The sequence below is a fragment of the Drosophila subpulchrella genome, unplaced genomic scaffold (genome assembly GCF_014743375.2).
Source record: "Drosophila subpulchrella strain 33 F10 #4 breed RU33 unplaced genomic scaffold, RU_Dsub_v1.1 Primary Assembly Seq88, whole genome shotgun sequence".
Lineage (NCBI taxonomy): Eukaryota > Metazoa > Arthropoda > Insecta > Diptera > Drosophilidae > Drosophila > Drosophila subpulchrella.
The window spans coordinates 287,042-314,894 of NW_023665722.1; the positions used below are offsets into that span (position 1 = coordinate 287,042).

A 27,853-nucleotide genomic window follows, 5' to 3' on the forward strand; every position below is an offset into this window, starting at 1 on the left:
ATATTCGCATAACAAACTTGCGCTGCGTACAAGGCTACGGAATCTAAATCTGAAATCCCAATACTCTATCTTTGATAGTTTTCGAGATATCCGCGTTCATACTAACGATTTTGTGAAGTTTGTGGGCGGTTTGTGGGCGTTAGAGTGGGCGTGGCAAACTTGTTTTTATTTCAATCGATAGGTGTTGATAAGAACAATTCATTGCAGTTTAAATTTTTACTCTAGCATCAAAACTGTAGGAGGCACAGTTTTGGGCGGTTTGTGGGCGTTAGAGTGGGCGTGGCACTCTACTGAAACAAACTTGCGCTGCGTAAGAAGCTTAGGAATCTGCACGCCAAATCTCAATAACCTAGATCTCATAGTTTTTATGATCTCAGCGTTCATCCGGACAGACGGACAGACGGTCAGACGGACAGACGGACATGGCTAGATCGACTCGGCTAGTGATCCTGATCAAGAATATATATACTTTATGGGGTCGGAAACGCTTCCTTCTGCCTGTTACATACTTTCCGACGAATCTAGTATACCCTTTTACTCTACGAGTAACGGGTATAAATACTGCATCAAGACTCACTCCATATTATCTCGAGCTATAGTGCAGCAAAGGGATTTAAATTTGTTTTTATACCGCCTCGAGCCCCACATTTTGGTTGTCTGTGGGGGCTGCTGTGAAATCACAGAGCCTCTTAACTAAGTGAGGCGTGTCGTCTTTGACGCATCACCTAAAACTACGTCAGGCACATCGTTGAATTATATTCTTCTTGTAGGACCAACTATCCAACAAGATTTAGTCACAACAATTTTGTCATTGCGGCTTAATAGCAATGTTCTATCAGGAGATATCACAAAGATGTATAGGCAATTTATTGTAGATGAAAGGGACAGAAGGTTTCAACTCATACTGTCGAGATCGGGCCCTAAGGATATTCTACAGACCTATGCCTTAAATACCTTGACATACGGCTTATCTTCTACTCCGTTTTTGGCTATTCGCAGCTTACGTTATATGTCCGATCTATTTCAAACACAATTCTCAATCAGTGCAGACACGATACGTTCCGATCTGTACGTTCATGACTTGCTAACTGGAGCCAATATGGAGGAACTTGAAATAAAGAAGACGCAGATTCCTGCCTTACTAGCGATAGCCGTTCTTACAATAACAAAATTTAATAGCAACTCTTTAAAATTGGTTGATGAGTCAGAGACTGAAATACCGATGCATTTTGAAGAGCAAGAACTCACTAAAACGTTAGGCTTAGCTTGGAAACCTAGGCCCGATAAATTCATTTTCCGCTTTGAATTCCTACCCGACTTAAGAGCCACAAGACGATCAATTCTTTCTACAATAGCTAAGGTGTTTGATTCACTTGGATTGATTAGCCCTATTGTTATTCGGTGTAAAATGTTTTTCAGAATCTTGTGCTAAAACGGCAAAACAGAAATTCTGTATCGAGCACGTTTTAGATTTGAATGAGTTGAACACCTATCTGCACCTCTCCTCAATACCTGGGTCAAATTCACGGCTTCGCAGATGCTTCTGAAAGGGCATATGGCTGCTGCATCTATATCCGTGTGAAAATTGAAGGGAATGTATCGGTAAACCTATTGATCGCAAAGCCCAGTGTGTCACCAATAAAGGTGCAAACTCTACCTAGGCTGGAACTACAATATGTGCAGCGGTGTTGTTAAATAGAACATTTCGAAAATTTGAACATTAATTAACACCATTTACTAATGGTATTTACTTTTGGAGCGATTCCAAAGTTGTTTTGCAATGGATGGGGATGCATGCATCACAATTGAATTTTTTTGTTGCAAATCAAGTATCGGAGTTGCAACAACATTCCAGCAACGTCGAATGGAGACACGTACCCTTGGCTCATAGCGCGACCGATATCGTTTCTCGTGGATGCACTACAAAGGACTTAATGCACAATATGTGGTTAAAGGGTCCTTCATTTTTACAGCATAAACCAGAGACATGGCCAGTACTGCCAACACTGACAGAAGTGAGGAAGACAGCAATGGTCATATGCCATAACAAGGAACCAAAAAATTTATTAAGGAAGTCATTGAAGGATCGTCATCATTCATTCGTTCTCTGCGCCTACACTGACAGAAGTGAGGAAAACAGCAATGGTCATAGCCATAACAAGGAACAAAATACAAAAATTAAGAAAGTCCTTGAAGGATCGTCATCATACATTTGTTCTCTGCGCATCATCTCCTACGTGTATCGAAAGTTCAGTGGTTTAGTAACCAATCATAAGGTGAAGGTAGACGATGTGGTCCATTTTTCGGCATAGTAGTTGCACACATTTAACAATCGGATTACAGCGATGAAATCTCTTTTTTAGGTAAAAAAAAGGTTTTAAAATCGAGTTTTCAGGAGCTATCACCTTTTATGCATGAAATTAAGTGAAGGTACCCTTTGACGTGATAAATCAGGCAATTCTTCCGAAAAATCACCGTTTCACTCGACTATACATGAAATTCCTCCACCGCTTCAATCTTTACACAGGACCTAAGGTTCTAATATCGCTAGTACGCCAGAAGTTGTGGATCATATGCACTCTTTGCTTTCGCTATAAGCTACGGCTGATGCAGCAAATAATGGAAAATATTCCTGGTGATCGCCTTCGTGGCCAGCGTCCATTTCTTGTAACGGGTGTCGATTTTTGTGGCCCGTTTAGGACCTCATACAGATTGTTATGCTGCTGTGTTTGTGTGTTTTGCATCGATGGCATTGCACTTAGAAGCAGTATCTGATTGATCTACCAATACATTTCTTGCATGTATCCAAAGGATTATTGCACCGCGCGGGGTTCCTCAGCGTATCTACTGCGACAACGCTACGAACTTTACGGGAGCTGCTGCAAAAATGGAGGAATTTAAAAGGAAACAAGGAAGAACGATATAGTCGAGTACCCGTTACTCCCGTTATGCAATCAGCAAAGCGAGATTGAAATGCGCCCCCTACCGGCGGTAGACAGATTTAAGCGTTATGGGCGTTAGAGTGGGCGTGGCAACATTTGATCAATCGATAGGTATTAAGGTGACCAATACGTTTCAGTTAAAATTTTTTATCTAGCATGAAAATTGTGGGCGCCACAGGTTAGGGCGGCTTGTGGGCGTTAGAGTGGGCGTGGCATATTCGCATAACAAACTTGCGCTGCGTACAAGGCTACGGAATCTAAATCTGAAATCCCAATACTCTATCTTTGATAGTTTTCGAGATATCCGCGTTCATACTAACGATTTTGTGAAGTTTGTGGGCGGTTTGTGGGCGTTAGAGTGGGCGTGGCAAACTTGTTTTTATTTCAATCGATAGGTGTTTATGAGAACAATTCATTGCAGTTTAAATTTTTACTCTAGCATCAAAACTGTAGGAGGCACAGTTTTGGGCGGTTTGTGGGCGTTAGAGTGGGCGTGGCACTCTACTGAAAAAAAACTTGCGCTGCGTAAGAAGCTCAGGAATCTGCACGCCAAATCTCACTAGCCTAGATCTCATAGTTTTTGAGATCTCAACGTTCATCCGGACAGACGGTCAGACGGACAGACGGACATGGCTAGATCGACTCGGCTAGTGATCCTGATCAAGAATATATATACTTTATGGGGTCGGAAACGCTTCCTTCTGCCTGTTACATACTTTCCGACGAATCTAGTATACCCTTTTACTCTATGAGTAACGGGTATAAATACTGCATCAAGACTCACTCCATATTATCTCGAGCTATAGTGCAGCAAAGGGACTTAAATTTGTTTTTATACCGCATCGAGCCCCACATTTTGGTTGTCTGTGGGAGGCTGCTGTGAAATCACAGAGCCTCACAACTAAGTGAGGCGTGTCGTCTTTGACGCATCACCTAAAACTACGTCAGGCACATCGTTGAATGATATTCTTCTTGTAGGACCAACTATCCAACAAGATTTAGTCACAACAATTTTGTCATTGCGGCTTAATAGCAATGTTCTATCAGGAGATATCACAAAGATGTATAGGCAATTTATTGTAGATGAAAGGGACAGAAGGTTTCAACTCATACTGTCGAGATCGGGCCCTAAGGATATTCTACAGACCTATGCCTTAAATACCTTGACATACGGCTTATCTTCTACTCCGTTTTTGGCTATTCGCAGCTTACGTTATATGTCCGATCTATTTCAAACACAATTCTCAATCAGTGCAGACACGATACGTTCCGATCTGTACGTTCATGACTTGCTAACTGGAGCCAATATGGAGGAACTTGAAATAAAGAAGACGCAGATTCCTGCCTTACTAGCGATAGCCGTTCTTACAATAACAAAATTTAATAGCAACTCTTTAAAATTGGTTGATGAGTCAGAGACTGAAATACCGATGCATTTTGAAGAGCAAGAACTCACTAAAACGTTAGGCTTAGCTTGGAAACCTAGGCCCTATAAATTCATTTTCCGCTTTGAAGTCCTACCTGACTTAAGAGCCACAAGACGATCAATTCTTTCTACAATAGCTAAGGTGTTTGATTCACTTGGATTGATTAGCCCTATTGTTATTCGGTGTAAAATGTTTTTCAGAATCTTGTGCTAAAACGGCAAAACAGAAATTCTGTATCGAGCACGTTTTAGATTTGAATGAGTTGAACACCTATCTGCACCTCTTCTCAATACCTGGGTCAAATTCACAGCTTCGCAGATGCTTCTGAAAGGGCATATGGCTGCTGCATCTATATCCGTGTGAAAATTGAAGGGAATGTATCGGTAAACCTATTGATCGCAAAGCCCAGTGTGTCCCCAATAAAGGTGCAAACTCTACCTAGGTTGGAACTATGTGCAGCGGTGTTGTTAAATAGAACATTTCGAAAATTTGAACATTAATTAACACCATTTACTAATGGTATTTACTTTTGGAGCGATTCCAAAGTTGTTTTTCAATGGATGGGGATGCATGCATCACAATTGAATTTTCTTGTTGCAAATCAAGTATCGGAGGAACAAAAAAATTTATTAAGGAAGTCATTGAAGGATCGTCATCATTCATTCGTTCTCTGCGCCTACACTGACAGAAGTGAGGAAAACAGCAATTGTCATAGCCATAACAAGGAAAAAAATACAAAAATTAAGAAAGTCCTTGAAGGATCGTCATCATAAATTTGTTCTCTGCGCATCATCTCCTACGTGTATCGAAAGTTCAGTGGTTTAGTAAACAATCATAAGGTGAAAGTAGACGATGTGGTCCATTTTTCGGCATAGTAGTTGCACACATTTAACAATCGGATTACAGCGATGAAATCTCTTTTTTAGGTAAAAAAAAGGTTTTAAAATCGAGTTTTCAGGAGCTATCACCTTTTATGCATGAAATTAAGTGAAGGTACCCTTTGACGCGATAAATCAGGCAATTCTTCCGAAAAATCACCGTTTCACTCGACTATACATGAAATTCCTCCACCGCTTCAATCTTTACACAGGACCTAAGGTTCTAATATCGCTAGTACGCCAGAAGTTGTGGATCATATGCACTCTTTGCTTTCGCTATAAGCTACGGCTGATGCAGCAAATAATGGAAAATATTCCTGGTGATCGCCTTCGTGGCCAGCGTCCATTTCTTGTAACGGGTGTCGATTTTTGTGGCCCGTTTATGACCTCATACAGATTGTTATGCTGCTGTGTTTGTGTGTTTTGCATCGATGGCATTGCACTTAGAAGCAGTATCTGATTGATCTACCAATACATTTCTTGCATGTATCCAAAGGATTATTGCACCGCGCGGGGTTCCTCAGCGTATCTACTGCGACAACGCTACGAACTTTACGGGAGCTGCTGCAAAAATGGAGGAATTTAAAAGGAAACAAGGAAGAACGATATAGTCGAGTACCCGTTACTCCCGTTATGCAATCAGCAAAGCGAGATTGAAATGCGCCCCCTACCGGCGGTAGACAGATTTAAGCGTTATGGGCGTTAGAGTGGGCGTGGCAACATTTGATCAATCGATAGGTATTAACGTGACCAATACATTTCAGTTAAAATTTTGTATCTAGCATGAAAATTGTGGGCGCCACAGGTTAGGGCGGCTTGTGGGCGTTAGAGTGGGCGTGGCATATTCGCATAACAAACTTGCGCTGCGTACAAGGCTACGGAATCTAAATCTGAAATCCCAATACTCTATCTTTGATAGTTTTCGAGATATCCGCGTTCATACTAACGATTTTGTGAAGTTTGTGGGCGGTTTGTGGGCGTTAGAGTGGGCGTGGCAAACTTGTTTTTATTTCAATCGATAGGTGTTGATAAGAACAATTCATTGCAGTTTAAATTTTTACTCTAGCATCAAAACTGTAGGAGGCACAGTTTTGGGCGGTTTGTGGGCGTTAGAGTGGGCGTGGCACTCTACTGAAACAAACTTGCGCTGCGTAAGAAGCTTAGGAATCTGCACGCCAAATCTCAATAACCTAGATCTCATAGTTTTTATGATCTCAGCGTTCATCCGGACAGACGGACAGACGGTCAGACGGACAGACGGACATGGCTAGATCGACTCGGCTAGTGATCCTGATCAAGAATATATATACTTTATGGGGTCGGAAACGCTTCCTTCTGCCTGTTACATACTTTCCGACGAATCTAGTATACCCTTTTACTCTACGAGTAACGGGTATAAATACTGCATCAAGACTCACTCCATATTATCTCGAGCTATAGTGCAGCAAAGGGATTTAAATTTGTTTTTATACCGCCTCGAGCCCCACATTTTGGTTGTCTGTGGGGGCTGCTGTGAAATCACAGAGCCTCTTAACTAAGTGAGGCGTGTCGTCTTTGACGCATCACCTAAAACTACGTCAGGCACATCGTTGAATTATATTCTTCTTGTAGGACCAACTATCCAACAAGATTTAGTCACAACAATTTTGTCATTGCGGCTTAATAGCAATGTTCTATCAGGAGATATCACAAAGATGTATAGGCAATTTATTGTAGATGAAAGGGACAGAAGGTTTCAACTCATACTGTCGAGATCGGGCCCTAAGGATATTCTACAGACCTATGCCTTAAATACCTTGACATACGGCTTATCTTCTACTCCGTTTTTGGCTATTCGCAGCTTACGTTATATGTCCGATCTATTTCAAACACAATTCTCAATCAGTGCAGACACGATACGTTCCGATCTGTACGTTCATGACTTGCTAACTGGAGCCAATATGGAGGAACTTGAAATAAAGAAGACGCAGATTCCTGCCTTACTAGCGATAGCCGTTCTTACAATAACAAAATTTAATAGCAACTCTTTAAAATTGGTTGATGAGTCAGAGACTGAAATACCGATGCATTTTGAAGAGCAAGAACTCACTAAAACGTTAGGCTTAGCTTGGAAACCTAGGCCCGATAAATTCATTTTCCGCTTTGAATTCCTACCCGACTTAAGAGCCACAAGACGATCAATTCTTTCTACAATAGCTAAGGTGTTTGATTCACTTGGATTGATTAGCCCTATTGTTATTCGGTGTAAAATGTTTTTCAGAATCTTGTGCTAAAACGGCAAAACAGAAATTCTGTATCGAGCACGTTTTAGATTTGAATGAGTTGAACACCTATCTGCACCTCTCCTCAATACCTGGGTCAAATTCACGGCTTCGCAGATGCTTCTGAAAGGGCATATGGCTGCTGCATCTATATCCGTGTGAAAATTGAAGGGAATGTATCGGTAAACCTATTGATCGCAAAGCCCAGTGTGTCACCAATAAAGGTGCAAACTCTACCTAGGCTGGAACTACAATATGTGCAGCGGTGTTGTTAAATAGAACATTTCGAAAATTTGAACATTAATTAACACCATTTACTAATGGTATTTACTTTTGGAGCGATTCCAAAGTTGTTTTGCAATGGATGGGGATGCATGCATCACAATTGAATTTTTTTGTTGCAAATCAAGTATCGGAGTTGCAACAACATTCCAGCAACGTCGAATGGAGACACGTACCCTTGGCTCATAGCGCGACCGATATCGTTTCTCGTGGATGCACTACAAAGGACTTAATGCACAATATGTGGTTAAAGGGTCCTTCATTTTTACAGCATAAACCAGAGACATGGCCAGTACTGCCAACACTGACAGAAGTGAGGAAGACAGCAATGGTCATATGCCATAACAAGGAACCAAAAAATTTATTAAGGAAGTCATTGAAGGATCGTCATCATTCATTCGTTCTCTGCGCCTACACTGACAGAAGTGAGGAAAACAGCAATTGTCATAGCCATAACAAGGAACAAAATATAAAAATTAAGAAAGTCCTTGAAGGATCGTCATCATACATTTGTTCTCTGCGCATCATCTCCTACGTGTATCGAAAGTTCAGTGGTTTAGTAACCAATCATAAGGATAAGGTAGACGATGTGGTCCATTTTTCGGCATAGTAGTTGCACACATTTAACAATCGGATTACAGCGATGAAATCTCTTTTTTAGGTAAAAAAAAGGTTTTAAAATCGAGTTTTCAGGAGCTATCACCTTTTATGCATGAAATTAAGTGAAGGTACAGTTTGACGCGATAAATCAGGCAATTCTTCCGAAAAATCACCGTTTCACTCGACTATACATGAAATTCCTCCACCGCTTCAATCTTTACACAGGACCTAAGGTTCTAATATCGCTAGTACGCCAGAAGTTGTGGATCATATGCACTCTTTGCTTTCGCTATAAGCTACGGCTGATGCAGCAAATAATGGAAAATATTCCTGGTGATCGCCTTCGTGGCCAGCGTCCATTTCTTGTAACGGGTGTCGATTTTTGTGGCCCGTTTATGACCTCATACAGATTGTTATGCTGCTGTGTTTGTGTGTTTTGCATCGATGGCATTGCACTTAGAAGCAGTATCTGATTGATCTACCAATACATTTCTTGCACCGCGCGGGGTTCCTCAGCGTATCTACTGCGACAACGCTACGAACTTTACGGGAGCTGCTGCAAAAATGGAGGAATTTCAAAGGAAACAAGGAAGAACGCTATAGTCGAGTACCTCGACTATCAGATACCCGTTACTCCCGTTATGCAAGCAGCAAAGCGAGATTGAAATGCGCCACCTACCGGCGGTAGACAGATTTAAGCGTTATGGGCGTTAGAGTGGGCGTGGCAACATTTGATCAATCGATAGGTATTAACGTGACCAATACATTTCAGTTAAAATTTTTTATCTAGCATGAAAATTGTGGGCGCCACAGGTTAGGGCGGTTTGTTGGCGTTAGAGTGGGCGTGGCATATTCGCATAACAAACTTGCGCTGCGTACAAGGCTACGGAATCTAAATCTGAAATCCCAATACTCTATCTTTGATAGTTTCCGAGATATCCGCGTTCATACTAACGATTTTGTGAAGTTTGTGGGCGGTTTGTGGGCGTTAGAGTGGGCGTGGCAAACTTGTTTTTATTTCAATCGATAGGTGTTGATGAGAACAATTCATTGCAGTTTAAATTTTTACTCTAGCATCAAAACTGTAGGAGGCACTGTAGGCGTGGCACTCTACTGAAACAAACTTGCGCTGCGTAAGAAGCTCAGGAATCTGCAAGCCAAATCTCAATAGCCTAGATCTCATAGTTTTTATGATCTCAGCGTTCATCGGGACAGACGGACAGACGGTCAGACGGACAGACGGACAGACGGACAGACGGACATGGCTAGATCGACTCGGCTAGTGATCCTGATCAAGAATATATATACTTTATGGGGTCGGAAACGCTTCCTTCTGCCTGTTACATACTTTCCGACGAATCTAGTATACCCTTTTACTCTACGAGTAACGGGTATAAATACTGCATCAAGACTCACTCCATATTATCCCGAGCTATAGTGCAGCAAAAGGATTTAAATTTGTTTTTATACCGCCTCGAGCCCCACATTTTGGTTGTCTGTGGGAGGCTGCTGTGAAATCAGGTAAAACATTATTATCGAAAAAGATGGCCCAAGAAAACCTTACTTTTGGAGAGCTCACAACTATTTTTCGCGGAAATGGAGGCGATATTGAAATCGAGGCCCATCGCATCGAGGTCAAATGACCCGAATGACGGAGATGCATTGACCCCAGCCCACTTATTGACCGGAACTTCCTTGGTAGCGGCACCGGAACATATTATCGATGATCATATAAATGTACGTTACTTGAAACGGTGGCAGCGGGTCAATTTTTTGAAACAGCTGTTTTGGAGACTTTGGAAGCGCGACACTTGCATACTCTTCAATTACGAGTATAAGGGAACACCCCTGACCGAACATTCAAGTCGGGCCATTAGTGCTGATTCACGAGGACAATTCGCAACCGAGGCAATGGAGCCTTGCTCGAGTAACAACAGTCATTCCTGGTCAGAATGGAAGAGTTCGAGTCGCCGACGTGAGGACCTGGGCAATCCTTAAAATAGCACCACTTCCTGTTGAAATTGAAAATCCATCCTTTCAAGGTGGGGGGAGGATGTTTGAGGAAAAAAGTAACTGAAGTATTAAATCTTCAATCGTCGTTTTAGCTAACGTCGCGAAAGCATTGGGCTGTCGAGAATTTGTAACGCGGAGGTAGAAGATAATCTGAACGCAACCAGGAATTACAGAAATATACAAACTAATATATATAATAACCGTATATTATCAAAATAATCAATGACTTCCCTGCGTGTAGCACTGTGGAATGCTAACGGCGTTTCACGGCACAAACTTGAGATTTCTCAATTCATTTATGACAACGAAGCACGTTTTGCAAGCAAATTCGATTCCCAAATCCGTGGGTACTTGTTCTACAGTACAAGACATCTAGACGAAAAAGCCACATGGAGGCACCGGAATCTTATTCAGAAACCGCACAAAGCATCACTTCCACAACGAGTTCGCAGCAAACTATTTGTAAACCACTTCTATAAGACTAGAAACGGAAAGTCAAAATATAACTCTAGCGTTGTATACTGTCCTCCACGTTTCACAATAACCGAAGCACAGTTTATGAACTACTTCAACATACTAGGCGAATACTTCATAGCAGCAGGAAACTATAACGCCAAGCACATGCACTGCGGATCTCGCCTTGTGACTCGAAAAAGAAGACAACTGTACAACGCCATTATAGGGGTTTGCAATAGGCTGGACTGTGTTTCACCTGCTTCACCCACATACTGGACAACAGATCCCAGAAAACGGCTAGACTTGATTGACTTCGCAGTTACTAAAAACATCCCACGTAATCTGATCAGCGACGATCATTGTCAGACCAATCATCGGACCACTCACCTGTGCTTTTTAGTCTGCACCAGCGGCCAGAATCCAAAGATAATCATTCCAAAATAACTTCAAACAGAACGAACTGGCTCAAATTTAAAAAGTTCGTAAGGCCGCATATTGAGCATAACCCAGGGGTGAACAACGTATAAGATATAAACAGCTTTGCCAACACACTCGAGTCCGTTTTGGTCTCAGCGGCTAGAGTCTCAACATCCCAAAGATGAAACTCAACCTACAACCAAAGATACACAAATGCTCAAATCAAGAGGCTGGTCCAGGAAAAACGCCGATCACGAAGCGAGTGGCAGATACTTAGATCACCATTCGGAAAGATAAAGTTTAAAGAAGCCACACCAAGGCATTGCGACAAAAAGTGGACAGATTCCAACGGCGCTATGTAGAGCAACTATCTCCAACCAGCTCAACCCAGTTGAAACCGTTACCCCAATAAGGACTACATCTGGTAATTGGGCAATTGCTATCCATCTTGAGAATGTCGAGTAGACGACAACGTACACTATCACATTCAGTTTACGCTGAGTGATATAGCCAAGGACATAAAGCAGCAGCTTCAACCACAAACATCTCCAGGCCGTGATCTAATAAGTCCGAAGTTGATCATTGAGCTTCCACAATGTGCCAGTATCACCATATTCCTGAGAAGTGGAAGAAGTCGATTATCATAATGATACCTAAGCCTAGAAGAGACCACACAGCTGCCTCATCTTATTGACCTTTAAGTCTTCTATCATGCATAGGCATAGGTCAACAGACATTTTTTAAAGAGCTTTTCTATCGAAGCTCTTTAAAAAATGCATATTGATTGCCCGTATTGTACCTTATCTAAGAAACCACAACAGAATCCCTGCACATCAATCAAATTTCGCGGATAACATGGTCGTTGAGCAGGTAAACCGTATGACATCGGAACTTCGAACCGCATTTGAGAACAGGAAATACTTTACTGCCATATTTTTGGACGTCTCTCAGGCCTTTGCCAGGGTATGACAGCCTAATGCATCAAATTAATTTAATGCTCCCTAGCAGCACTCACAAACCCCTAAAATCATAACTCTACAATAGGAAACTCGCGGTGAGATGCAACTATATCTGCTGACCATAACATCTTGTTATGTGTCTTGGCTCAACACTTTACCTCTATACTTCCGATATTCCCACGAGCCGACGATTGACTATGTCTACGTTTGCTGACGATACTGCAATTCTTAGTCGATCAAATGCCGCTCTTGTCTTCGTCGTAATGACCTTTTCATCCAGCAAATGTTGCAAAATGTCAAAATACTTTTTTAACTATCCTCGCCCCAGTATTAAATAGTTATAAATTTACTACCGCTGTAAATAGTGTATGGTTTATAAAATATATATTTTTTAATTTGATTTCTATCTTTGGACACTAATTTTTGTTTGTTTTTTTTTGAGGCCGTAGCTTTTTGACGTGGAAAGCCCCATTAATGGCAATTTAATTTTTATTCCCGTTACTCGCAGAGTAAAAGGTTATACTAGATTCGTCGGAAAGTATGTAACAGGTAAAAGGAAGAGCTTCCGAGTCCATAAAGTTTAAATATTCTTGATCAGCATCCCTTGTCGATCGGCAATGATCTCGGAAACTATAAAAGCTACAATACTGGGATGGGGCATGGAGAATTCTGGGATTCCTGCGCAGCGCAAGTTTATTTCGTTAGTGTGCCACGCCCACTGTAACGCCCACAAACCGCAATAAAGTGTCGCTCCTACAGTTTTAATACTAGAATACAAATTTTAACTGAAATTTATTGTTCTCATCATTACCTATAGATTGACCCAAAAAAAAGTTTGCCACGCCCTTTTTAACGCCCACAAAGCGCCAACAAACCCCCAAAAATCGTAAGTATGAACGCTAATATCTCGGAAACTATCAAAGATAGAGAATTGGGATCTCAGATTTAGATTCCGTAGCCTTGTACGCAGCACAAGTTTGTCACGCGAATATGCCACGCCCACTTTAACGCCCACAACGCTTAAGTCTGCTTACCGCCGGTAGGTGGCGCAATTCGATCTCGCTTTGCTGCTTGCATATCTCCATTTCCCTTTGGCCCCTTTAGCTGAGTAATGGGTATCTGATAGTCGAGGTACTCGACTATAGCATTCTTCCTTGTTTTCTTTATTGATCTATAGCATATTATTATTCTCCGAAAATTCCACGGAGTCAACTTTTTTTGGTCGTCCACGACCGCGTTTTTTACCGTTTGGCTTAGTATTACTACTACTTCTTAACGCTCGTTCGCCCCAGCGTCTGGACTACAAGGTTTTGCTCTACAACTCCACTCTCAAGCCCATCTGGACATACGGCTCCCAACTATGGGGAAACGCCAGCAGAAGCAACATAGACATTATACAGCGCGTTCAATCGAAAATCCTGCGAACTATCACTGGGGCACCATGGTATATTCGCAACCAAAACATCCACAGGGACCTAAGCATTCCTACCGTAAAAGATTTAATAGACAAACAAAAAGCGTCCTACAACGAAAAACTCTCTGTGCACCCCAATCCCCTCGCAAGAGGCTTGACTTGGGTTTCCAGCCGATCCCGTCTACAACGCAACAACCTGCCAAGCCATCTATAACTTTCGGGCCCCTTTAGCACAACAGCAGTCATATGACTGTGAGATAGATTAATTAGTCTAAGATTTGATACACTTATTGTAAGTATCCAAAGGGAGAAGATTCAATAAATAAATAGCAAAGCATTTAAAAAAAAAAAAAAAAAATACTACGTCTTGGATCATCGAGTTCGCGTAGACAGGAGCAATTACCACTGGCACCATGAAAAGTATACCTTTACTTCAACCAAATCTGATATCAAATAATACCTTCAAGTATCCTTGCCCCACAGGGAGTGTTTTGAGTTTTTGTATAATAAAACCATAGGGGCACTAACAAAAAATAAGAAAAACAGATAAGCGTTTGGCACGAAATTTAGCTTAAGATATAAATACATAACAAAAATATTTTCAATTAAAATTTACCTAATCGAAATAAGGAGTGTAAATTAAAATGGTATTAAATTATATTGAATAGAATAAGTTTGCCGCGCACTCTGCCATCTCTTAGCACCGGCAGCGCTCCTCGCTCTTATATTTTTTGCACCTGCTTATGTTTCTGGCAGCGCCAGGGAAGAGATATCAATACGTAAAATAGACTAAAAACATTTATACTATGTATGTATATATGTTTTCTAAGCAACAACAATCTTTAAGCATGTTATGCATACTTAAATCTAAATGTTTGCATTAGTAGTTCAATAAAATATTGGTTTGCTTTGTTTGAAAAGGGTTTATTTGCCAAAGTGGTCGGCACGGAATAGAATTACATTTTATTTTTAAACGTGTGAGTAATTTGCACGGGGCAGCCTATTGATATAACAACTGCTGTCCGACGTTGTACTTGTGCTGGCAGAGGCAGGGTAGAGTTATTCCCCATGCCCGTTTTAGGGGACGGTGCCAACTGCTGATTTACATACACATATGCATATAAGTCATTAAACATATACATTTGTCATTAATAAATATTCCTGTACTCCTAGCAGCTCTGTGCTGGTCAGAGGAGTCTGGGCCAGGTAGGTAAACCTCGCGCTTTCCGCATCTGTGTTTTAGTTTTTCCTATTTCCATTGTCTTTCACCCTCGAACGATCGCAGCAAAGCATCTGATAAGTGTTGGGGAACTCCGAGAAGAGCCCAGCCGAACGAGGCCAGTGCTGCCACTGCGCCCAGGGCTGCCGTTCGCCCAGTATTGCCATCTGGGAGACACCAGCATTAGCACAGTTTGGTGTCGAGGCCTTGAGCTCCTGTCAGCTCTTGCACCGCTTCCAAACTTCGCCAAGTTGAAATACCCGGTAGGGTAAAAGCGCCGGAAGGAAATTTCTTGGCCACCGGGGAGGTCTTTACCGTAGCGTATCTACCGATTATCAGTCAAAGGCAGGCCGATCAGTAAGAGGCTCCGATCAAGGTTTACCTATGGACGCGCGGCATAAATTGGCAACCTGCTGGCGTTAGAAAAGCGGCCCAAGGTCGGTCGAATGCCTCCATCAGCCGTGGACATGTGTCCATTCGAGCGGACTGGAAAAAGCGAGACGCCGAAAAGGCCAAAAATACCAACTGGCAAATACCACCAGTGGAGCTGGTGCGAGACTTAAAAGGCCTTATAGATGGACTAATCTCAGCATGCATCGAGATGAAGACGGCGGTTCGCCATATACACCAGAGTATGAAAGACACTCTGGTAAGTATCAAGGAGATCTAGCTAGAACTTAGCGAAAGAATGGAAAAATCGGAAGTTGCGAACAGGCGCGCGGCCACGCAGACAACGTCAGGTCTTTTCACATACAGCCAAGTGGTCAGTGAGGCAAGTCTCCCAGAGCCAGTGGTAACAAAGTCCCTCCTGGCATGGGCAAGAAATTCCGAGCCGATGGCTCCGAGGAAAGCAGATTAGCCGAGCAAAAGGGTTCGCCCTAACGCTCTTATTAGAACGGGATCAGAAGGCCATTCCTACAGCGAAATCCTTAACTTTGTAAGGAAAAGAGAGGACACGAATGTTCACAGGATTAAACGCCCAGGAGGTAGACCTTCTACTGGAAGTTGATGTGTCGTCAATGGATGACACCCAGTCCATTAAAAAAAATCTTGGCGAAGTCCTCGGCGACCTTGCTTGCGTTCGGACAGTTGTGGAAGAGGCCCACGTCGAAATATGCGACATAGACGATCTAAACACCAAGGAGGTAGCAAGGCAAAATGCCTTTGATGCTCAACCTCAACCACGACATCAAGTGTGGGTCAGTTCCTGCTTTTTTCGCGCTGTGGTGAATAAGCTCTTTATTTACTGTTGCTACCTGGCACCACGCCTCTCTCTCGCAAGGGGAAAGCGAAAAGTGATCATCGGTGCCGATTTCACCGTAATTGGTTAAGGACTGGGCCTCGGCCTACACAAAAAGCAGAAGGGGAACACTGATTGAAGCCTTACATTCAGCAGCAGCTCACTTTCCCAACAAGCCCAACACTGTAATGGACCATAAGGCCATCACCTGCGACGAAGTGTGCAACATACCAAATACAGCAGCACTAACAAACATTCGCTTCAACCCAAAGACGATACAACAGGACGCGTTTCACAGAGGATGGAAAGTTTTTGATATTTGGAGCGCGCTGAGAGCAGCGCAGAGAGGACTATGGGAGCCATGGTGATGGCATGCAGAGCCAGTGTAAGGAAAATGAGGAGCCTCCACCGCAACCTTGAACTAGTCTACTGGTGCATAGGAGAAATCATGGAAGCTCGAAGTGACTTCCTGCATGCTTGAAGGCTACAGCAAAGGGCGAGAGGTCGCCCAATTCTCGAGCTCTGACGGCAAGAGTGCACTGAGAGCCGCAGGATTCTTAAGAGGCTCATCAAACAGTCTTAAAGGAAAAGTTTCTGAAAATTTGTGAAGCAACTGAGCAGGACAATTGGAGTTCTCTCTACAAAGTTGAAGTAAAAAAGGTGAGTCAGACAAAGCCACTCGGCGCAGGCAAAGCTTCACAAAAGAAACTGATCGTAGAGCACTTGTCCCCAACAGTGCGCTCAACCCCACAGCGCGCATATGCAGCACCAGCAAACTCACCACTCTAGTGCCTTTCAACACTTAAAACATGTGAACGGAATGCAGGTTTTTGCAAAGAGCAAAAAAACACTATCCTCCACCCCCACCCCACCCAAGACTCAAGACCCAAGAATTAGGTAAATAAAATTGGTATTAAGATTATTGGGCTTAGAACAAAACAAAAAATTAGAGTGTTAGATCTGAATATTCCGGCAAATTTTAAGTTTCTGGAACTTGGTTAATATTTATGGTGCGAATAAAATACATATTATAAATAACGACCGACAAAAACAAAGAATTGGTTTTTTGAGAATATTTAAATTTCGTGTGTTAGCTTTGCATCTTTGTGGTTGTTGCATTAACCCCCCACTCCGATCGATGAACTCGATACGGATACAGACGGTATGATGCAAGCTTGCGCCACCGACGCCGTGGTGTCTTCATTCGAGACAGTACTGAATTTCGACGCGATGATAAGTCGCCTCGATTTCATATACAGTGATAAGCGACCAATGCATGTCGTTGAACAGGAATTGGGTACCCTAAGACAAGGTACCCTGACCATGCTACAGTATTACGATGAGGTATAAAAAAAATCACCTTATTGACAAATAAAGTCAATACGACATACGAGCCGTCAATGGCAAAGATTTTGTGCGACAAATTTCGTGAAGACGCTTTGCGCGTATTCATTTGAGTTCACAAGCTTTTCAAATGTGCTCTTCTCGTCAAAGCTGAAAGCAATGCCATCGTCCTTTGTCCTGGCATAAGAAGTGGAATCGAACCACGAAAGATTCAATTTTCGCAAGTACATTTGCAAAAAGCCAGGAGGATAAATAACATGGACAAAATCTAAGGCCGCAAATTCCGTAACAAGTGAAGACCCTCCCGCAGGCAAATCAGAAGTTTGGTGCCGGTAAGAACTTTAGCAAACAGCACAGGGTGCAAGTACATTCTGTACTGAACAATAATACTTAGGAACCAATGGATGTTGACCCATTTATTTCTTGAATGATACAACCAACCAAAGCACAGGCTTTCCTTTTTTGGAAGAATTGGCCATGACATAGTAAAACAGTCAGGGCCGTCACTCTGTCTATCTTTCGGCTACCTGAAATGGGGCACCGAGGTAAACCTCTACCAACTTGAATTGCTCAGATGCACCGCCATTGGCAAAAAGATACGTTCTTAGAAATGCTAAAGACCAGGAAAAAGGTCTCTGCGCACCCTAATGAGTCGGTGGTAGCAACCATCAGCACAGTTAGCGAGGAACCCATTGGAGCAGCGGATTGGATCAACAATGATATTGAAGATCTGCTAAAAAACGGGATAGTTCGGAAATCTGTATCTCCTTATAACAACCCGGTATGGGTGTTGTTTAAAAAAGGAACCGATGAATATGGAAACCGAAAAATTCGACTAGTCATTCAATTTCGCAAATTAAATGAAGGCACCGTGTACAACAAGTGTCCCACACCAAATATAATATTGATATTAAGCAACATGGGTAAAGTAAAATACATCTCATGTCTGGATACCATCAAATCGTACTGGTAGGACGCGAAAGAGTAAAAACCTTCTTTACCGTAATCGGGGGGAAATACGAATTCTGAAGACTTCCTTTTGGCCTTTTGGAGAACCATCGAATACATCATACGGAAACAGACCGGCATATTGTAATCATATTTCCAGAAGCTGAACCCTTTCACACAAAGCACGTAGATTGGGTTCTAAGGACCCGGTGCGATGCAAACATGAGAGTATCGGTAGAAAATTAGAAAATTAGTAAAAAATTCCAACATTTTAAGAAAACCGTAAGCTTTTTTGGGTTCGTAGTCACTTGTAATGGTTGTAAAACAGATCCAGAAAAGTTAAAGGCTAGAAAAGAATTTTTGGACCCTGAAAATGAATTTGAGGTACGGTCAACTGGCTAAAATACTTTAATAGCGAATATAGCATAGATCCATTGTATAATGTAAATGACTATGCGAAAGAATCAAAATTTAGATTAGAATACAGATTATAGATTAGATTACACAAGAGCTAGGATACTACTCGAACAGAATAAGGCTAGGAAGAAAAAAATTATGATAGAAAGGTAGTTAGCTTTGACATTAAGATAGGAGATAAGGTCTTACTAAGAAACGAAAAAGGTCATAAGCTAGATCACGTTTACATAGGACTATTCGAGGTCAGAGAAATCAAAGATAATGATAATATAATAATAAAAAGTAAAAAGAGTAAAAAACAAATAGTTCAGAAGGACAGAAGAAAAAAAAGAAAATTTCTGATTAAAAAATAATATATATATATATTACATAAAAATAATAATTTTAAAAAATTTACAAAAAAACATTTATCAAATGGAGGGAAATGTAGTGTAGCTTATATCCAATGACCACTGTACTTAAGTACAGTAATAAATATTATCAACTAAAACACACACTTGACTTCAGTTCTTGTGTTATCCATCAAGGCGCATAAGGCATAAATGCATGGTCAGCATTCTTATGCTGTCCTCAGCAGCAGCGCTGCCCTTCGATTTAAGGCTTAATTTAAGCTAAAATTGTAACATATTCATTCGATCGAGATCCAGAGAATCGACCTGTAGAGTCGCTCTCTAAATAAATATTTATTAATACAATTTGGACTATTACTATGGAAGCTCAGAATATATTACAGTAAAAACTTGAACTTTATCTCTGTACGCGGTATTACACGTGGTGACAAAGCTCAAAAGGGAAGTGTGCGAAGGCTAGTATTCGCCTGCTACTGGTATGATCCGATCATAACGAGAGGTCGTTCTCAAGGGTGCTCAACATGACCAGCACAAAACAATTCAAACAGTAGCCAAGTCGGGAACAGTACCAGGCGCTCAATAACATCCACTGCAGATGAGAATAGCTTTTCAGCATATTATATGTCTCACTAACTTACCGTCTCACCGACTTAACGGCACACTGACCCGCCATTGCAGTCAGCACATTTTGCAGTGTCAGCCGAGCCAACTACGCATACTGCTACCATAATCAAAATTCCCTGACCTACTCTAGAATATAGCTTATTTCACTTATCCTTACACTAAGCTTCCGTGTTCCAATTAGTATATAAACATGTATCAATTTAAGAATTAATCAGTTATCAACGGAACTTATATCTCCGCTGTTCTACTTTCCACCTCCGGGAACAGAGCTCGTAAGCTCAACCTCAGAGCATCTCCCGCAGTAACCATCGTTACCATTGCCGGTTAGGCACAAGCAACGAGTGATACACTAATAGAATGGTATCGCAAAAATAAGATATTTAAGTCGATCGGTTTTTTTTGGGAATGTAAATAAAATTTTGTTCGCACACTCGCCTTTTTTTATTATAAAAAAATTTTAGAAAGTTTTTAAAAGGAAGAGCAGGGAAAATCGTCCCGAGTTCCGATTTACATTTAGTAAACAAAACGACGGGGTGGGTTCCTCATAAGCTTCAAAATGCATTTCAGGCCGCTTCATCGCTGCGCGATTTCCGTGGCACCACGTAAACATAGTTTATGGGGTCAGAGTTGCTGACCAAAACTATACAGTTAGGATAGCAGAACGGATCATTAATGAAAGCAATTGTGAGTCGAAATGTGAAGCTAATTCATAGAATCATAATGATTCTTAATTCACAAAAAAAAAAATGTTGTTACGCAATTATTTGCTACTTCCTTGATCAGTCCTGAAAAACCCCCAAATGATTATCGAAGCTGCAGCACCTTTGGAATCAATACACTCGCAGGAAATAACTAAAACGCAATACGGCTCATGACATTTTTAAAGAATTTAAGTTTTGATATAGATTTACCTATTGTCTTTCAAAATTGCAAGATTGTTTATAATTATACCCGTTACTCGTAGAGTAAAAAGGTACACTAGATTCGTCGGAAAGTATGTATCAAATAGAAGTAAGCGTTTCCGATCCCATAAAGTATATATATTCTTGATCAGGATCACTATCCGAGTCGATCTAGCCATGTCCGTCTGTCAGTCTGTTCGTCTGTCCGTCTGTTCGACTGTCCGTCTGTCCGTATAAACGCTGAGATCTCGGAAACAATAAGAGCTAGAGTGATGGGACTTAGCAAGTCGATTTTTGGGCGTCCTGCGCAGCGCAAGTTTGTTTCACCGGGTGCCACGCCCACTCTAACGCCCACAAACGACTATAACACTAAATACCGCCTAGCGCCCAAATTGTTTAATTTTTTGTAAAAATTTAAATGAGCTCTTGTGTTTATTATAAATTCCTATGTATCTACTTGCTATAAATTATTGAAATCGGAATATTTATTAAAAAGTTATAACCAAATAAGAATCAATATTTTGCAATTCACACCACATGTAGCAAATAAGCTGGTTTTACTAATACGCCACCATATCGCTAGGTGCGCTAGTTGGCGCTGTAGGCCAAGTGGCGCCATAGAAGAAGAAGATAGGTGGCGCTATTAACTAGGTGTGTTAGTGAACAAAGCAGGGTTTTTTTATGCATATCTCCACTCTCTCGCACTTCCTTAAGCTGAGTAACGGATATCTAAACTATAGCGTATTTTCTTGTTTTAAGTTATTGGTATGTCCCATATGCATACTAGTGAAGCGCCCAATTAGAATTGTCATAAATAGCGGGCTTTTTAATCGATTTCTTTTACATGGCCACTACGGGTACGCTTGCAGAAGTTCAAACGCTGAACTCAAATTTCGACGGTTTTCATGCATAAATCGGCTGAAACTGCTTTATTTTTATGTTCGACTTGGTCCTCCCTCAATTGATGCGCTAGCGGCATCGACACTACGAGCACTTCATTGTCTGACTAGCACGGGAAAATTTTTTACTGTCCCTGTGGACTAAAGTTTTTCACTTGACGCTCATTTGTTGAACTGAAAGGATTATTATGACGACCATAAATTGGACTTAGCACTGACTCCAAATTTCGAGGCGTTATTGGATCGTAGATCTTTCCATGATAAATTGGCAAGCCTGAAGAGAAATGTCAAAAGAGGGGGAAACAAGAAAGGAATTTAGCTTCGGCAAGCCGAAGTTTGTATATCCTTGCAGTTATAATTATGAAATTAAAAAATTCAAAAAATGGTATTCCCAATAGTATAAGATAATATGTCAAAAAACATCGAAGCTATAATTTGTTTCATATTATTTTATTTATAGTCGTCCGATTTTGATAAAATTAAATTCGAAATTCAGAACTAATAAAAAATGTTATTTCCAAGCGTAGGAGGTTATATGTTAAAAAACACCGAAGCTATAATTTGTTTCATATTATTTTTGCACCAATTTTCCGACCGTTCCTATGGCAGTTATATGATATAGTCGTCCGATTTCGATAAAATTTAATTCGAAATTCAAAACTATTAAAAAAATGTTATTTTCAAGCTTAGATGGTTATATGGTAAAAAACACCAAAGATATAATTTTTTTTAAATTTGTTTTCCGATTATTCCTATGGGAGCTATAAGATATAGTTGTCCGATCCGGCTGGTTCCGACTTATATACTACCTACAAAAGATATAAGACTTTTGGGAAAGTTTCAGCCCGATAGCTTTAAAACTGAGAGACTAGTTTGCGTAGAAGCGGACGAACACACGGACAGACGGACATGGCTAGATCGACTCGCCTAGTCATGCTGATCAAGAATATATCACTGTGGACGGCAGTACACGTAGTGGCGATATACTTTATGGGGTCGGAAACGTCTCCTTCACTGCGTTGAAAAATTCTGACTGAAATCAATATACCTTCTCCATGGGTATAAAAATATGGTGTCTTTAGCTGTCTCTATCGGTCTACTTTTGTAGCGTCTCTATTAAACATGCGTTGTTATATACGAACACCTTACTTCTCTAATTTGGATTGACCAATAATAGGTTTTTTAATGCCCTTCAGCCCATTTTTGTGGTTTTCTCTTTCTAATACCAGCAGTGCTTCGCGTATTGTCGCGGCGGGGATTGATAGTATGCATAAAAAGCTTCGCGTTTAAACAATGCATTTTCATGATGTTGGATTTTAATTCGCCAGCCGAATGCTTGCTTTTTCGGAAGTTAACATAATATGATCTGAAAAAAATCAAACAATTCGACAATTACACAATGATTGACATAAAATTATACAGTCTTTTTAATTAAAATACCTCCATATATAGGAATTAATTAAAAAGTTATTTTCTTATTTTTATCAAGAAGAATACAGATTTCAATTAAATACTGTCTCCCCGACTGTAACATAATTTTCACATCAGCTACTAAGCCAATAAAATATGGAATAACGCAAATTTGTTTTCTCTCTAATACCTCATTATGTCCTCCCATCTTTATATCCAATAAGTATGCAGTCATCAAATCAGAACTAGCTTTTTAATTTTCTTGTTCAGTTCATGGACTACTCGTCCCAACACTTGTACATTTAATTATGATGTAAATGTTTTAGCTCATACTCGTCCCCGTCCAGTACCTCTAATACGGTTCAGTACGTAAACTTTACATCTTTCTTTGTTTGATGCCGTTCTTCACTTATGAGTAAATCGTAGTCACCCTTCTTGTGTCTATCAACAGTTGATTTACTGTCATCTTGATTTACAAATCTGGATTTATCATAAACAGACTTGATGCTTGACTTCTCACATTCTGTATGTTACCCTTCTTCTCAGTATCACATGGTGAAACCAAGCCCACAGGACTTGAAATAGTTGCACTATTGACTGTAAAATTAGGAGCAAGCTGCGTTTTTTCAAGAGCATCTCGCTGACCGCTGACTTCATTCAACTGCTGTTGGTGGATTCTTAAGCACGATCATAACGTGCTCAACCTGGCCGTTAGCACGACTAGCTCCTTTAGTAATTAAATGAAGCTAAGTCGGGTTCGGCTTAAACTGAGTTTCTTGACAAAAAACCAACATGTCCCATACGTTTTCCATCCCTATAATGTATGTCAAAGTTAAAAGACATTAAATAGGCCCACTACCAATACACCATAGGGTTTAACTGCAGTTTGTTGCGCGAAGCCTTTAAAGAACTACAATCAGTATAGTCCAAGAACTGACGTCACAGCAGATAGTTTCTAAGACGCTTACTAGCTTTAACACCTTCCAAAGTTTCCAATTCATATGAATGGTATCTTAACTCAGCGGGGGAGCTGGTTTAACTTAAATATTCTACCACATGAGGATCGTCGTTTATTCGATTCAACAAAGTGACACTATAACTAGAGAAACTCTCATCTGTATGCAGTTTAGTTGGATATTCTGGATAAAAATGAACAAGAACTGCCAAATTTGTGAGAATTTTAATGACCTTTGTTCGAATCTCTTCTACCTCTTGATTCAAAAAAAAAATCTTCAGTAGAAGTACCAGAATAAAGTGGTTATACCCGTTACTCGTAAGGTAAAAGGTTTTGATAGATTCGTCGGAAAGTATGTAACAGGTAAAATAAAGCGTTTCCGGCTCTACAAAGTATAAACATACTTGTATATTCTTGATCAGGATCACTAGCCGAGTCGATCTAGCCATGTCCGTCCGTCCGATCTCGAAAACTATAAAAGCTGGAATGCTGGGACTTGGCATGCATATTCTTGAGGTTCTGGGTCAGCGCAAGTTTCCTTCAGCAGGGTGACACGCCCACGCTAATGCCCACAAAGTCCCATACGTCCACGCAAAAACAGTATAGCGCCCACACTCTTGAAGATTTTTAAAGTGTAAGTGCAATTTTGATTACATTTCTCTTTGCTGAGTAACGTGTATTTGATAGTCACTGGCATCCACTATAGCGTTTCCTCTGTGGACTCTCTTTTGGCCAAGTGTCTGTAGATGTAAGCGAATTTTCGGTGTATGCTCTATAGTTTTGTCTGGTATGTGTGGGCGTAAGTAAGCCGTTTGTTTAAATAATTTTGTTATTGAAGATGCTGACCGAAGCAAAGTCTGGTTCGTGTCTGGATTCAGACAACTTCTTATCAACACTCTCCCTGGTAAATGGACATTCCTCCCCGTTGGCGAAATAAATTGTAAAAGTCATACCTCACCGAACCTTTCTTTCCTTTAGGTTCTACCACGAGGCTTTGCTTGAGGCACCCTACGTTGACAAGAGAAAGCAACAAAGATAGTAATAGTACACTGAGAACAATCAATTGAAGCAACCAACATACAAAAATACACTGAAAATATAAATATGATCTGACGTACACAAGCAGTTTATTGCTTTATAATAATAAATACAAGATTCTTCATTTACACACTTCAAAGAAAATTAGAATTTTACTTAAGTCCACATTGTCTTTTTAGGCCATATCACACCTAACTGCAAGCCAGCCGTTCTTAGTTAGAATGGCTTTAAAGACACTGCTCGTCAGCACAAAGTCCGAGCCAATAGTTCGAACCACTGCCAAGGAATTCATGTTCGGTTACCCCTCGGCTTTGGCCACTCTGGGAAATACTTTTCTTCCGAATTGGATACCTTTTGAGAAAGTGGGTCTCATCGATCGAATGTACGATTTCACTACGGATTTCGAAACGTTTTACACAGGCGTGCCCAATCCAGCGCTTTCGGGACTATATGCAACATACCGTGGAGAAACAAAACTACCTCAGTGGGAAGGGAACCACTGCAGCAACATAGAGTACGCCTCAGATGGCACAAAATTCAAAAGCTTTATTCAGTCGAACGAAACAGTTAAGTTCTTCAGAAAAAGCATGTGCAGACCGATCAATTTGGTAAGTAGCAGATTAAATTTGTACGATCTTAGCTTGGTTTATTTAAAGTTAACTTATTTATCTTATAGTACCGTGTGGGCGAAGAGAAAACCTACGGCAGCCTAAAGGGATATAGCTATGTCTTTGAGGACAACGCGTTTGACAATGGTGTAATTAACAAGGCCAACAAATGTTTCTGTAGAAGAGGTAAGTATGCATGGCTGGGCTGAGATTGTCAATTGCCTTTTCGTTTTTACCAACAAAATTCGTTCTGGATAAAAAATATGTTTATCAATAGTAGGTGCACAATAACATCTGTCACCTCAAAAATCCAATAGCTGTTCAAACCAAAACGAAAGGCGTTCTTTAACTTAATTTTTGAAAAGCAGGTTTCTTTAAAATAATATGTTATATATTTAGAGGTGCCAATAATAACTCTTCAGGCTTAGTTCGTGTAAAATATATATTGACCATGAATGAAAGGAGTGATCTTACATTACGAAGAACTCGTGTTTTGCTAAAGTAATTCTTAACGACAATAACACATGGGTACAACAAAAGCAGGAAGTTATTATACAGTTTTTCTCTCTCACAATCATTATTATTTTTTAACAATGATGAATATTTTTGATTAAGATCACTACCCGAGTCGATCTAGCCTGTATGTCTGAAATACTGTCTGTCCGCGCATCCGTGTGAACCCTGTGAACTCGGAAACTATAAGAGCTAAAGCATTTGGATTTCAGATTTTGATTCCTTAGCTTTCTTTGAGCGCAAGAGGATTTTTTTCAGTTAACATTTTTTGTGTTTATTTGTCAATATTTATTGACCTGTCAAAAGTTAATCAAATCGGATAATAAGTTAATGAGGTACATTTTCTAGCTGAGTAACGGGTATAAAGTAGTCAAGGCACTCGGCTATAGCGTTCTTCCTTGCTATACCCGTTACTCGTAGAGTAAAGGAGAATATTATATTCGTCGCAATATGTAACAGGTAGATGAAAGCGTTTCCGACTACATGAAAAATAAAATGTCTGGTTTAATAAATACTTTTCCATTAACCCAAAACAACTTTTCCACCCCCATTTCAACACCCACAAACCGTCTTATTATTTAATAACTACCACACTGATCGTTAGCGTGAGCAAGTGAGAAATTTTGTGCCTTGATTAAGCAGCTCGAAGTGAAAAAATATTAAAAATTGCGTGCATTTGGTAATGGCACAAAGTAATGAACTATTTGAGTAAGAGGGCTCCTAAAAAGAGGTCTCAACTACAAGAAAAAGGCTATATTCCAACCCAACACCGGAAGAGTGACCAGTGTAACGCGCTGAGAGAATCTCAAACCCCGAAGTGCGAGCACTCCAGAGCTAGGCGATTCACATGAAAGGGAGCCGTGGGAGCTCACACAGAATCAACAATGACAGGTAGATACTCTTTCCGAAGAAAACACTCTGGACCAATCAGTCGAATTGGAAGGAGCCGCCGGTGGGGAGAATCTACCACTCGGGGAGATCAAGTATGTTTCCCTAATAACAGAGGAACTAGGAGGAAACCTTTGAAGCTGCAGAGCGGCGTGAGCAGAGGTTAATGGTGCTCTTAAATGCAGCGAGGCAAGAGCACCCAGATAGAAACTCTGAAGGCGCAAGTGGCAGAACTACAGTCTCCGTCATCTAGAAGGCCAGATCAGAAGGGACTGCCCATTATCGCCCCGAACCGTTCCGAATTCTACCGACAGTTTTTTGAGGTATCCAAAGACGCCACCGCTAGAGCCGATATCGGCCCACCCAAGCGGATGGTCACACCGTCGCACAGACAGTCCCAAACAAACGAGATGGATACAAGCTATTAGCTTCACCCGGAGAGAGATCGGAACTCATCGTTTCAAAAACCAAGGCTAAAATAAGTAAGATTGGACAGATCGATGGAAGCGGTCGCGGCATGACAGTTGAAAGTTTCCTGTTCCGCGTCGACCGATTTCAACAGATGTATGGCATAAACCGACATATATTGCCACCGGCAGGGGCTTGTATATTATAAGTGTGGTAAAGGAGCAGACTTTTACACGAAGCATCCCTCAAAGAAAGACCCCTGCCCAATCAGATTTCCGGTTGCCGGTTCTGCGAGAACCGTTTCCGGTAGGAGCAGCTAAGCCCAAACAAATCTCCTCTCATAAGAGCCTACAACAACAAGAGAGGGAGTACGCACTTGCACGACAGCGTATCTTTACCGGCACGAAAGATTCAAGTAACGAGACACGAACCACTGGTAAG

General features: G+C 41.0%; 1 protein-coding gene across 1 annotated transcript in view; it reads left to right on the plus strand.

The window, feature by feature from the left end:
- Positions 1-27,853, plus strand: part of LOC119562720 (scavenger receptor class B member 1) — a 226,980-nt gene that overhangs the window by 35,738 nt on the left and 163,389 nt on the right. Inside the window, exons 4-5 of the mRNA XM_037875926.1 lie at positions 25,175-25,603; positions 25,672-25,789. Coding sequence (XP_037731854.1) covers positions 25,175-25,603; positions 25,672-25,789 — 547 coding nt within the window. The remainder of the gene's footprint in view (positions 1-25,174; positions 25,604-25,671; positions 25,790-27,853) is intronic.